The 12,735-nt window shown below is 54.5% G+C and overlaps 1 protein-coding gene across 2 annotated transcripts in view; it reads left to right on the top strand.

Annotated features, from left to right (window-relative positions):
* Positions 1-12,735, top strand: part of EXT2 (exostosin glycosyltransferase 2) — a 129,616-nt gene that overhangs the window by 79,473 nt on the left and 37,408 nt on the right. For both annotated transcript variants that reach the window (XM_056131308.1, XM_056131317.1), the window contains exon 9: positions 9,234-9,423. In XM_056131308.1, the coding sequence (XP_055987283.1) occupies positions 9,234-9,423 (190 nt within the window). The remainder of the gene's footprint in view (positions 1-9,233; positions 9,424-12,735) is intronic.

Below are 12,735 nucleotides of genomic sequence, written 5' to 3'. Positions count from 1 at the left end.
CGTGAAGTTATACAGAGGGGCATTAAAAACGGGGGAAAAAGAGGGAAAAAAAAACCGTCTTGGTCTGGTGGGCCGTCAGCACCCTCACCCTGAGTCGAGCCGGGCTCCTCATGTCTGGACTTCTACTTCCTGTCCCCTACACTCAGGGACAGTGGCCCACTTGGCTCTCGCCAGGCTCCTGAGGGCTGCCACTGGGTTTCCACGAAAATACAGAGGCCACTGTGGCCGGAAGGGCATGGAGACAGGACTTGGAGCATAGCCTTTCCTCTCTCTCTCTCTCTCTCTCTCTCTCTCTCTCTTCTTTCTCCCTCTTTCTCTCTCTTCCTCTCTCCTTCTCTCTCTCCCCCTCTCTCCTCAATCCTCTCCCTCTCCTCTCCCTCTTCTCACTCTTTCCCTCTCTCCTCTCTCTTCTCACTCCCTCTGCCCCTCTCTCTTGCTCTCTTTCTCCTCTCCTCTCTTTACTCTCTCTCCCTCTCTCCTCGAGCTTCTCTCTCCCTCTCTCTCCTCTCCTCTCCCCCTCTCTCCTCTCTCTCTCTCTCTCTCTCTCTCTTTTTCTGTCTCCCACCTGTGCTCCCCTTGCCCGATGCACTAGGATCTCTCTCCACAGTGGCTGGGCGTGGCCATCACTGCTCCCTTTCATGCCCTGCCTCTGAACCCTGCCGCTCTCTGAGGAAGCTTCCAGAATGCATATCTATCCCAGGAGTATACAAAGGAAGAGGTGAGAGGCAGGAGGCCATGGATGGGATCTGTGCTCCTCCAGAGTGACCTGCACTCCTCCTCCTTGTTCGGAGGCAGTGATGAGGGCCCAGTTCCCCACACACGCCCCCCGTCCCCCCGCCAGACTCTGCTCTCTGGATTCCCTAGTATCGGGCACCCACCACCCCCTTCCCCATCGGGGCCCGACTTGGACTGCCGCTAATTGCCAACTTGGATTTTGCCTTTTCCCCCGGCAGCACTCAGCTCCCGAGTAAATTATGGCAGTTGAAATTTGCTTGATTTCCTGCAGAAAGTCGGGTCAAGAGGTCCCAGACTGTAGACACTCTCCTTGGCTTCCTGGCAGGGGGTCAGTTCTGCGCCGTATTTCAAGAGGTGCCTGGACGCCGCGTTTGAGACGCCCTTCTCCGCTTGGGCCTTTGACGCTGGGGCTCCGCCGGCTGACCTTGCCCTGGTGGCAGGCGCGCCGGGCCCACGAGAGGCCCAATTAAGGCTGCCTTGCTCCCCAGCCACTGCCTCCATGCTCCGAAGGGACGGCGGCTGCCCTTTGGAGGAGGGGGAAGGCGGTGGGCGCTGGCCCCTCGATCGGCCCAGCGCGTGGACCCCACTGTGTCAGCGAGCCAGGGGATGAACGTCTCTAGAGGAGCACAGAGCCAGGAGCCCGCGTGGCTCTCTGTCCACCTGCCGGCTGCCTCCGCGGCCCCTGCAGGCCCCCTCCCTTTCTCCAAGAGGGAGGCACAATCTGATCCTGTAGCCTCACGCAGGACCATGGACCTGATCTCGCATTCACGGCCGCTTCCCGGTCACCGGGACCGTCTTCCCCACCACGTCTTTGTGAGTGGGAGAGGTGTTTGCCTGCCTCGACATCTTTTTTTTTTTTTTTTTTGGCTTTTTGGATTACACCCAGCAATGCATAGGGGTTACTCCTGGCCTTGCATTCAGGAATCATTCCTGGCAGTGCTCAGGGGACCATATGGGACACTGGGAATCGAACTCGGGTCGGCCTCATGCAAGGCAAACGCCCTACCCACTGTGCTATCATTCCAGCCCCCTCGGCATCTTTTTTAAAAAAAAAAATGCTTTATTTATTGATTTTTGCTTTTGGGGTCACACCCAGCGATGCTCAGGGGTTGCTCCTGGCTCTGCACTCAGGAATTACTCCTGGTGGTGCTTGGGATGCCATATGGGAACCCGGGTCAACCGCATGCAAGGCAAACGCCCTACCCATTATACTATTGCTCCAGGCCCATTGCCTCTGCATCTTTAAGACTCTTCCAGGCCCACTTGCTCGCCCTGTTGTTCAGGAGCTGTGGACGGAAGGGATCCCGGGGTCCACACGCAGAGCAGCAAAGGACACAGACGGGGGAGCCACAGTGGCCTTGCTTTGGAAAGGGTCCTCCTGGAGACCCTCTGCTGGGTGCTGCTGGCCATCATCCCACCCAAGTCCCAAGTCATTCGGGGGCTAGTGATTTTCCTGGGCACCCCCCCCCCCACCTTTTTTTTTTTTTTTTGTCGACAAAGAAACCAATCCATCATGAGCATTGCAAAAGGCAGGGCCCAGATTCACAACCTCTAACACAGTGGTCTTCCCTTACCCATCCATGGCCTGGCGCCAGCCCGTAGCAGGGTAGAAAGGTTAAAAACCACGAGTCTGTAGAAACATGGTACAGCCAACATCCAAAGCACCCAAAGGTGCTAGGGACTGAGAACTGATATTTAGGAGGAAACATATCACTGTGGTGGCAATTGTGGGGTGTCGGGGGAGCAGATGTTTGGGACAGTGGTGGAGGGAGGCAGATGCTGGTGTTGGCATATTTCGTGTGTGAAACCCGGCCATTATCAATCTTGCAAATCACAGTGCCTGAAATGGAAAAAACAAAAAGGTCTTTGAAGAAAGCCACCAGTCTACCCACTCCGCCGGAATGCCAGTCCACGGGCTAATGCACAAGGGGTTTGAAGGCTGCCCTGAGTGGCCTTGAAAACAGTCACAGAGAGAGGAAGTGTGTGAGTGAGTGTGTGTGTGGGGGGGGGGGGGGCAAGGTAGGGGGGAGGCGGGTATGTCTCTGGGAAATTCTTGCTGCCCAAAGACCCCTCCTGGCGGCCCAAGCTTCTTGCACCCCACTGCTGGGACATTCAGGCCTCCCTGGGCCCATGGGCTCACCGTGGACCACTGGGCTGCAGGGATGCACGGGTGCTACTCTGAGCCGGGCGCCTGACACCTGTTCCCCATTGCCTTTCATTATCCCCAAGGTGGTCAGGAAATCACAATTAAGAAATGCTCGCGGTTAAGTCATCATTACATCCGAGTCCCCACGACCTAGGAACACAGTGTTAGGAGCACAGTTCTCTAGATCCGGAAGCCGAGGTGCGGGAGAGGTTAAGTGCTTTGCCCAGGTCACCCCAAGTGCAGAAGGCAATGTGGACCCCCGAGCAAGCAGCTTCCAATTTGGCCTCCCCGCCAGCCAGCCAGCCCCTGTCCTGTGAGGCCACATGTGCACTGGTCACTTGCATGAGGCTGCCCTGGCCAGGGGAGGGGGCGTGTACAGGGATGTTGATGGCCAGATTCCAATCCTGGCCTTGCTCCTCCAAACTGGTTCTGTTCCGCCAAGAAGCTTTTTCTGTTTCTCCCATGTTTGGGCCCTATATATTTTGGTTTGGGTTTTGGGGCATCACACCTGGTGATGCTCAGGGTTTGCTCTTGGCTCTACACTCAGGGGTCATTCCTGGCAGGGTTCTGGGAACCATTTTGGGATGCCGGGGATCGAACCCAGGTCGGCTGCATACAAGGCAAGTGCCCTACCCTCTCAAACCCCATTTGGAATGCAAGTGAGCTGGGTGGAAAAAGTGATCTCCAGACAAGTGCCTGCCTCCCGCCCCTTCCGTGGCCATCCACTTCCCGCACGGAGCTGGCAGCCGAGGTCGGGCCAGATCTGTGCTCTTGCCAGATTCGCTGCTTCCTGGCCCCTGGCAGTGTCTTGGAGTCAGGGCTGTAACGCCCTTCAGGAGGGGGACTCAGTCCAGATTCCAAGGGTTCTGTTTTCTGAAACGGAGCCTGGCGTCTCTCAGGGAATTTTCCCTCTCCCTTTGATGTCATGAAGGCAATTTAAGTGTGTTGGCATTCCCCCTTCTCCCAGAACAGACCTCGTCTTGTCGTTCTAATCATTTTTCCTTCTGTGTTAGCTGTATACTTAACCTTTTTTGAAAGACATTATATTTTTGAAAAGTATAAATTATTATCATATACACTCCTTAATGTCAGGGCTATATATGGAGGGGTGTGTGTCTTTATAACACGCATTTTCTGAAATAGTTTTATTTGGATGGGGTCTTGTGTCTGGGACCAGATTTGACAGTCCAGGAAAAGGAACTTGTAGTTGTGTGTGTGTGTGTGTGTGTGTGTGTGTGTGTGTGTGTCTTACAGAAGATGTAAAAGCAGTGAATTCCAGTGTGCCCCACAGTGCCAGTGTTCAGAGTCTTGGGAATGACACTGCTTTCCCTGAACTGGAAGGAGAAACAGTGCAGGACCTGGGTGCAGGCGGGAACACACCATCCACTGTTCAGAGGCTCTTGCTCTTTTAGATTAAAGAAACTTCAACTCACTTTCTTCTCTTGCTTGTCATCTCCCCTCCCCTCCCCCTCCCCTCCCCTTCCCTCCCTTCCCCTCCCCTCCCCTCCCCTCTCCTCTCCTCTCCTCTCCTCTCCTCTCCTCTCCTCTCCTCTTCTCTTCTCTCCTCTCCTTCTTTGCTTTCCCTCCCTCCCTCCCTCTCTCCCTCCCTCCCTCCCTCCCTTCCTTTCTTTCTTCCTTCCACTTTCTCTTCCTTCCTTCCTTCCTTCCTTCCTTCCTTCCTTCCTTCCACTTTCTCTTTCTTTCTTTCTTTCTTTCTTTTCTTTCTTTCTTTCTTTCTTTCTTTCTTTCTTCTTTCTTCCTTTAATGTATGTGTCAGTGTTGGGCCACACCTGCTCTTTCTTGGGACTTCCTCCTGGCTTTGTGCTCGGGGGTCACTCCTGGTAGTGCTTGGGGATTGAAGCAGGGTCAGCCATGTACTAGACAACAGACTTAACCCCTATACTCTTTGATACTCTCCCCCCCCCCCCCAACCCCCCGCCACCCATATCAATTGCCATTTCTGTTTTTGAGTTTTGGGCCATACCTGGCACAGTTTAGGAGTTACTCCTGGCTCTGCACTCAGGGATCACACTTGCCAGTGCTTGGGGGACCACATAGGGTGCCGGGGATCAAACCCAGGTCTTCGCATGCGAGGCAAGCACCTTACCTGCTCTCTCTCTCTCTTTCTCTCTCTCTCTCTCTCTCTCTGGCTCCCAGTTGCCATTTCTAACCCTACCCTTCTATCATCTGTGAAATAAAATAAAAATGCCTCCATCTAGGGGTGTGGTGGTGTGAGACTCAGTCTCAATCAGCCTTGACTTTCAGGATCACACATTAAATGATCTTACACACTTACCCTTTAAGACTTTATTTTCCGCTGAAAGGTGTCTCCCCAGGCCTCAGAGGGTTCTATGTAGGTGAGAGGGTTGGGATGGTGCCTGCAGAGACTGGGACAACTGTGGGGCTTCGTGGTGGCCTAACCATGTCCATGGCACTCCGCTGTCACCGGCATCCATGCAAAGGAAGATGCTCAGGCTAGGATGGGGGACAGGAAACTCACAGCGGAGGGGTTCCAGGAAGTCAGACCAGCACCGACTCAACGCATCTCCTAAGAGGCACGTAGAGTAAAATCAGAGCGACCCTCTCCTAAGACTGCGGGGCTACATTCAGCAGCAGACACTGGTGGCATGGGAGCGAGGGCCCGTCCTGGCGTGCCTCTCGGTCGCGGGATCTAATTCTGTCTGTTGTGGACACGCCGGCCTTAATATCCTGGTTCCCTGCAGCATCCCGGGCTGAGTTCCCACCCATGTGTGTTCCATGTGTCTGTGTACATTTCCTGGCCCCCACTGTTCCATCTGGCAAGCAGCTGCCGTCCTCTCGGTGGTGGTGGTGGTGGTGGTGGTGGGTGTCCATCAGGGATGGGCCTGGTGTTGAGGCGGGCAGGAGGGGCGACCCACTTGGGAATCACAGTGTGAGGAAGACTCCGGGGACACAGCAGGAGGAGCGTCAGGGACATTTTCTCATCAGCCACCTCCGGCAGTGCTGGTGTTAGGTCCCGAACTTTGTCCGTGTCATGGTCCACGTGAGCGTGAACGTGATCGTCTCTGGGACTTCTGGGTTCTACACCGTGACAATCAGCCCGACCGCCTGTCTCGTGGAAAAATGGGTGGTGATGCAGTTTTCCCATTCCTGAAAGTACTTCCCGGTACCGTTGGATTCTTCAAACGAGCAGATTGTATGGCATCGGGGTTAAGAATGTTAAGAGCAGGGCTGCCCGCTTTGGCAGCACGTAGAGTAAAATCAGAGTGACCCGGAGTGGGCCCGGTGCCCAGAGGACACGCGATTCGCAACGCGGCTATTGAAAAGCAGACGTGGGCGCTAGCGTGCGTGAGCTGTCTTTCCTGCATGGGCACAACACACAACTTTTGTTCATGTCGCTGCTTTCAAAATGACCTCATGCTTCTGTGCTCGCAAATATTCCAGATTTCCTTCCTTACTTCCTAAACTTTTTTTTTAATTGAATCACCATGAGATACATAGTTACAAAGTTGGTCATGATTGGGTTTCAGTCATACAATATTCCAATGCCTGTCCTTTCGCCAGTGTTCATTTTCCACTATCAATGGCCCTGCCACCTTCTGCCCCCAGCCAGCCTCTATGGCAGTCACTTCTCTCTCTCTCTCTTTCTCTCTCTCTCTCTCCTCTTTCTCTTTCTCTCCCTCTCTCTCTTTCTCTCCTCTTTCTTTCTCTCTCCTTTCTTTCTCTTTCTCTCTCCCTCTTTCTCTCTTTTTCTCTCTCCTCCTTCTTTCTCTTTCTCTCCCTCTCTCTCCTCTTTCTCTCCCTCTCTCTTTTTCCTCTTTCTTTCTCTGTCCTCTTTCTTTCCTTCTTTTTCTCTCCCTCTCTTTCTCCTTTCTTTCTTTCTCTCTCCTCTTTCTCTCTTCTCTTTCCCTCTCTTCCTCTCCCTCTCTATCTTTCTCTCCTCTTTCTCTCTCCTCTTTCTTTCCCTCTTTCTCTCCCTCTCTCTCTTTCTCCTCTTTCTTTCTTTCTTTCTTTCTCCTCTTTCTTTCCCTCTCCCTCTCTCTCTCTTTCTCTCTCCTCTTTCCCTCTCTTCCTCTCCCTCTCTCTTTCTCTCCTCTTTCTCTCTCCTCTTTCCCTCTCTTCCTCTCCCTCTCTCTCTTTCTCTCCTCTTTTTTTCTCTCTCTCTCTCACATCTTCTTTTTGGGCATTGTGGTTTGCAGTACAGGTACTGAAAGATTATATGTGTATCCGTTTACCTCCTTTCAGCATTCAGTTCCTGTCCGGAATGATCATTTCCATCTAACATAGTGGTCCCTTCTCTGTCCTAACTGCCCTCCCCCCATACCACTTGTGGCAAGCTTATAACCATGGAATAATGGAATAGTCCTCCTGGCCCCTGCTGAACTTTGTTTCGGAAGACGGTTAAACTGGCTGAAACGCTAAGGAGAATCATCAGTCAGTGCCCAGAGCAGATGCACTCTGTCAGGGCCTGGGGTTTTCCCCCATCGCTTGTTATTGCTGTCTTTAAAATCCTTGCGTGTCCCTGTCCCATTTGGAACCCTTCCTGTGTGGCGACCCGGGGTCATCCCATCCTCTGTGCCCAGAACCTCTCCAATCTCTTGGTGGCTAGTTTCATCCATATTCTGTGTCGTCACTCTCAGGACGCTCCTTTTCCATGGCTGTTGGATCTCCGAAAATTTCTTACCTTCTTGGCCCCCATTTTTAATATCATTTTTTTTGTCACCCCAAGCTGGAATACATTGTCGTCTTTGTTTTTCAACGGTTGCTGGTATTTTTTTTTGTTTTATTTATTTATTTATTTTTTTCTAAGTAGCACAGTTGTTAATATCCAAACGTTCTTTCCTGCCCGTGATGGAACTTGTTAAGTGGAGGCAGCCGTCCTCGTTTCCCGGGTGGGGTGTCTGCTTTCTCCGAGGTTACGGTTTGTTAAGGATGTTGTTCTCACTTCCTCCTGCTGCTTTCTCGTGCCCGTTTCCCTCCAAGTCTTTGTGGTTCTGAGTGTCCATGTGGCTTCTGCCCATGCTGAAGACGTTCCCGAAGCGCGCGCGTGTGTGAGAGAGAGGGTCTGGAATCTGTTCATAGTTAAGAGGGAAGCTACAAGGAGCCTGATCCAAAGTTTCCATGCGGGACAGGGGAGCTTCCCAGGAAGGTCACGGAGTGGGTACCTGGACACCGCCGAAAGGAAGGCAGCGGGAGCTCACCCGGAGATTAGAGTTCGCACCAACTCTCACCCCAGCCTGGTTTCCACGCCCCAGCGTTCCTTGTCAGAGAAAGCATCTTTCTTCTTTCTCTGGCTGAAGCGGGAGGAACGTCCCTGTCCCACAGAATGGGTTGGTGGAGGGGGGAGGGATGGCTGGTGAGTCAGAGCCTGTCTGCTCCTTACATATATATCTGTGTGTGTGTGTGTGTGTGTGTATGTGTGTGTGTGTGTGGTGGAGGGGGGTTGGGTCACACCCAGTGGTCATCCAAGCTTCCTCCTGGCTCTGTGCTCAGGGATCATTCCTGGTGAGGCTCAGGTGCCAGTGGTGGTCAAACCCGGGTCAGCCGCACACAAAGTGTGCACCCCACCCTGCTGTCCTATCACTCCAGCCCCCCTCCTCCAGCCTGTTCCTACCTAGTTCTCTCTGCTTGCTCCTGCGGTGCCCTCTAAGCCTGGCTCTCGAGCCTGCCTGGGCTTCAGCTGTGGGAACCTGTGCCCCTTCGTGGCTCCCGTCTTTGTGACTCCCCTACTTCCGGCTGCTTCCCCTTCTATAGCCCCTTTCAAGTCTTTTTTCAGAAGCAAGTTAGGGGCCAAAGCCAGGGCCCAGGGGTCCAGGGCAGGGCTGAGCACGCATGGGACCAGGTGTGAGGCAGCCTTCCCTCCCCGCCCCCCCCCCCCACACACACACCCTGCTGGCCCCAGACAGCACCACATTCTCGGGCCTGAGCATTGTGCGTCTGGCCCGGTTGGCCCAGGGGCAGTGAGCAGCCCTGAGACTTGCCTGACTGCTGCCCGGGAGGTCCCAGACCCAACCAGAACCCAAGCGACACGTTGCTTCTGCTCACTGGCCACTGTCTGTCCTCACATGTCATCTCCGTCCACTCTCACCCCTGGGGGTGAGGGGACTGGCTGCCTGGGACTCTCGGGCTTGATGCTGGTGCACTGTAGAAGGTTCCTGCGCTTTTCCCAGTGGGCAGGCTTCGGGGGTGGGGAGTCCGTGCCGATGTCCAGGATGGAGAAAGGCCCAACCGGCCGGTCAGAGCTGCTGGGTCCGGTCCCCCCCCCATTCCCCACTGACCCCACCCCATGCACCAAGACAGACATATTGGGGGCAGCGGGTGACCCAGTAAGGTCAGGTTCCTCCCTGACCACGTCCATTCCGTTCTCTTGCAGAAGTGGGCCAGCGTGAGCAACCCCCTCTTCCTCCCCCTGATCCCACCGCAGTCCCAGGGCTTCACCGCCATCGTCCTCACCTATGACCGCGTGGAGAGTCTCTTCCGGGTCATCACCGAGGTGTCCAAGGTGCCCAGCCTCTCCAAGCTGCTGGTCGTGTGGAACAACCAGAATAAAAGCCCCCCCGAAGGTACGGATGCAGGCGGGGGTTTAAGGGTAAGGGGGTGGGGTGGGGTGGGGGGTGGGGTGGGCGCTCAGCACAGCCCTGGCTGGGTTCAGCTGGCGCACTCCGGGCTGGCCCAGTGACACGCATCCTTGGCGAGCAGACAAGCCCAGTGGCCCCAGACACGGCCAATGGATTGGCCCTGTTTTGTTAGCGCTTAATGCATTTTGGAGGCAGACGGGCCCCCTCCCCGTCCGCCCTCCCCCTCCACCGCCTGCCCCGTTTCCCTGCAATCACCTCACCCCTGTTTCTGGGGTGGCCCATTTAACTGCCAAGCCCCTGGCCTGCTCTGTAAGCCACAAGGGGCGAGAGAGCTTAAAACTCCGGAGGATCAAAGGCCAGCGACCTTGGGAAAGTGGAGCTGGGGGTCCCGCGCACGCTTGTTTACAGGGGCGCGCCCTTCCAGAGGCCTCCGTTTGGTCCCTCCTTATCTCATCCACCCCGTGCCCTGTGCCTCTTCACAGAGGACGGTCCCAAGTCTGGATGCCCGTTGCTGGGCTCTGTGTGGCCTCCCTGCCCGGCGCCGCCATGCACCCGGTTGGCTCCCCGTCAGCCGCCTTTCCTCCAGACTGTGGCCACCCCGTGGGTCTGCCCAGTCGGCAAGCGCAGGGCCGAGGACCATCTGAGTCCCGGGATTTGTTTTTGATTCAGGACCCACGATGCCTGTTCCACCTGCATTGAGTTTCTCATTCTGGTCCTTCGATTACTGATCTTAATCCGGGCACTTCAAAGGCCCTGCCCTTTATAGGCTATTAAAGGCAGGAAGTTTCTGATGGATTAGAGCGAGGAATGAGTTTGAAGTTTGTAATGTGCACCACTATCACCGATAAGGCCTGGTTTATTGCCTGACAGTAGTATCTGTGCCTTTTTTTTTTTTCGCCCTAATGGCTATTCCCTCTTAATTGGTTATACTGAAGTCAGGACGGGCGGCCCTCACTTAGCTGCCTAGCGCGGGCCGGAGGAGGGAGACCGTTATTTCTTGTCTGGTAGACAAGTCAGCAAAGTGCCTCGAGAAAATCCTTCAGCCGCGTCGTTAAAACATCTTTAACTTAGTGGGATTTTTGTTCTCCGAAGGAATCATGTACTTCCTTTGTAGATTTATGGAGCTGCCGCCCGGCCGACCAAGCAGCTATTTTCGGTGAAGGCCCTGCCTTTGGCCCTGAAGCTCGCCCCTTGGGGGTGGGGGGAGCGGGTGATGGACTGTCTCCCTCTTAGCTCTGGTCAGGCCCGGCTCTTTCCTTCCCTGCTCTGTCTGAACTCTCTGCAAAGGGGAAAGAAAGGGGAAGAAGGGAAAGCCCAGGTGTTGGCTCCTTCTGAGACAGGAGAGAGAGAAAGAGAGAGAGCAGGGAAGGAGGGCGGGAGGGAGCCCCACCAGCAGTGCTGCTGCTCCCCAGAAGGGAACTGTGGGGGTTTGTCTCTCTCTCTCTCTTCCAGGACAAGGGGCAATGGGGTGTGCCCAGAAGGTAGGCCACAGGGGGTCCGGACTCTGGAACCGCCCTTTTGATCGTCACCACATTCCCTCCCCTACACTCACTCACACACTGGATCCTGCACACAGGCCTCAGGGCTGGAGAAGAACCGCTCCTGCCCTCTCCTGCCCTCTCTTGCCCGCTTCTGCTCTCTCTTGCCCACTCCACCTGCTTCCCGATAGGAAACTTGGGCAGAGTTGCTAAAGGCTAGTGGTGCAGGGTGTCCCGGGAAACTGGGCTTAGCGAGCCTTCTGGGTTGAGATGAATTCCCTCTGGTGGTTCCGAGTCTCTCCTTTCTGGCCCGTGACTGGGCAGGCCGTGAGAAGGGGGCAGTTTTCACCTTCCCCGAGTGGCCCAGGCAATACCCCCGGGCTAGGCCGGGGAGCCAGGTGTTGGGGTTTTTAGCAGACCCACCTGAAACGTAGTGTTTCATTGAAGAACCAAGACTTCGTTTTACATATTTTTAAATTTTATATATTAATTTATTAGGGTTTGGGCCCCCCCCCCCCCCCCGGTGTTACTTAGAGCTCACTCCTGGCTCTGCACTCAGGGATTAACTCCTGGTGGTGCTTAGGGGATGCTGGGGGTTGAATCTGGGTCAGACTCATGCAGGGCAAACTCCCTGCCCACTGGAATTAGTGCTCCAGCCCCCAGCTTCACTTTATTTTTGAGATTTCTGGGCTTCGGGGAGGAACGGGAGTACTTGGCAATGCACGTCCCCATTTCTGACCGACCCTTGTAGAGACCCAATCAGCTCTACTCTGACGATGCTTCTGGGCCAGGCTCTTGCCACTGGACTTGTTTGGGGAGCATGTGAGCCATATTTCCTCCCCCGTGGGGTGTCCATTCCAGTGGCAAGTGGGGCTGTCGGCTCCGGGCCTCCCGCCAGCATCGCCATCGGATTTTGTTTTTCTGTTGTCACTGTTGTTCGCGTATGACATTAGTAACATATATATTTTGGAAAGACCCCGTCCCGGGCTTTGAAACCTTAGAGGGCAACGTGATGTTTTTCGCTTTCTCTGCATTTACTAAAATAAATATCGCGGTGAACGTGTCGGCTGCTCTGAGAATTAGTGGAGGCGGGAACCACCCCACTCCTGCTCCCCCTTTATTATTATTATTATTATTATTATTATTATTATTATTTTTTTTTTACTCTCCAACCCAACCAAATTCCTTCCCCCCGCCCCCCACCCCGGCTCTTTCAGTTCCAGTTAAGTCTAAATTGCCTGGTTTGAAATTTTAAGCAAATATTCCAACCAGGCAATAGAAATTTCCAGCACACTTTCGTCACATTGGTTTTGTGCTCTGCCGGAGAAGTGAGGCCAGCCATGTCCCCCTTCGTCCCCCGCCCTCTCCCCACCCTGCCCCCAAATCTTCAGCTCTCAGACTTGGTGGACCGCAGCGCTGACCCTCCTTGGCCTCTGGCCTCAGTTGGAAGCCATCACGCTGGACATTTCACGTAGGCGTGCGTTGGCCTTCTGTGTTATTTCCATTACAAACTTGCATTGCTCTAGAGAACGCCCCAACCAGCCCCCGATTCAGATGTGTGTGTGTGTGTGTGTGTGTGTGTGTGTGTGTTGAGGTAAAGGGGGTGGGTCCTAGTTCTTCATGAGCAGCGGGGAAGGCGCCTGCCTTGCACACAGCTGACCCGAGTTTGTTCCCCGGCACCACATATGTTCCCCTGAGCACCACCAGGAGTGACACCCCCCCCTCCCCACCGGAAGCACAGAGCCAGGAGTGAGCCCTGAAATCCTCTGGGTCTGTGCCCCTCCCCCAAATAAAACAAAAACAAAATTAATATATGGCT

This window comes from Sorex fumeus, unplaced genomic scaffold (assembly GCF_029834395.1).
Source record: "Sorex fumeus unplaced genomic scaffold, SorFum_2.1 ptg000007l, whole genome shotgun sequence".
Taxonomy (NCBI): Eukaryota; Metazoa; Chordata; class Mammalia; order Eulipotyphla; family Soricidae; genus Sorex; species Sorex fumeus.
The sequence above is the reverse complement of the archived record's forward strand: the minus strand, read 5'-3'. Positions and strand labels throughout refer to the sequence as shown.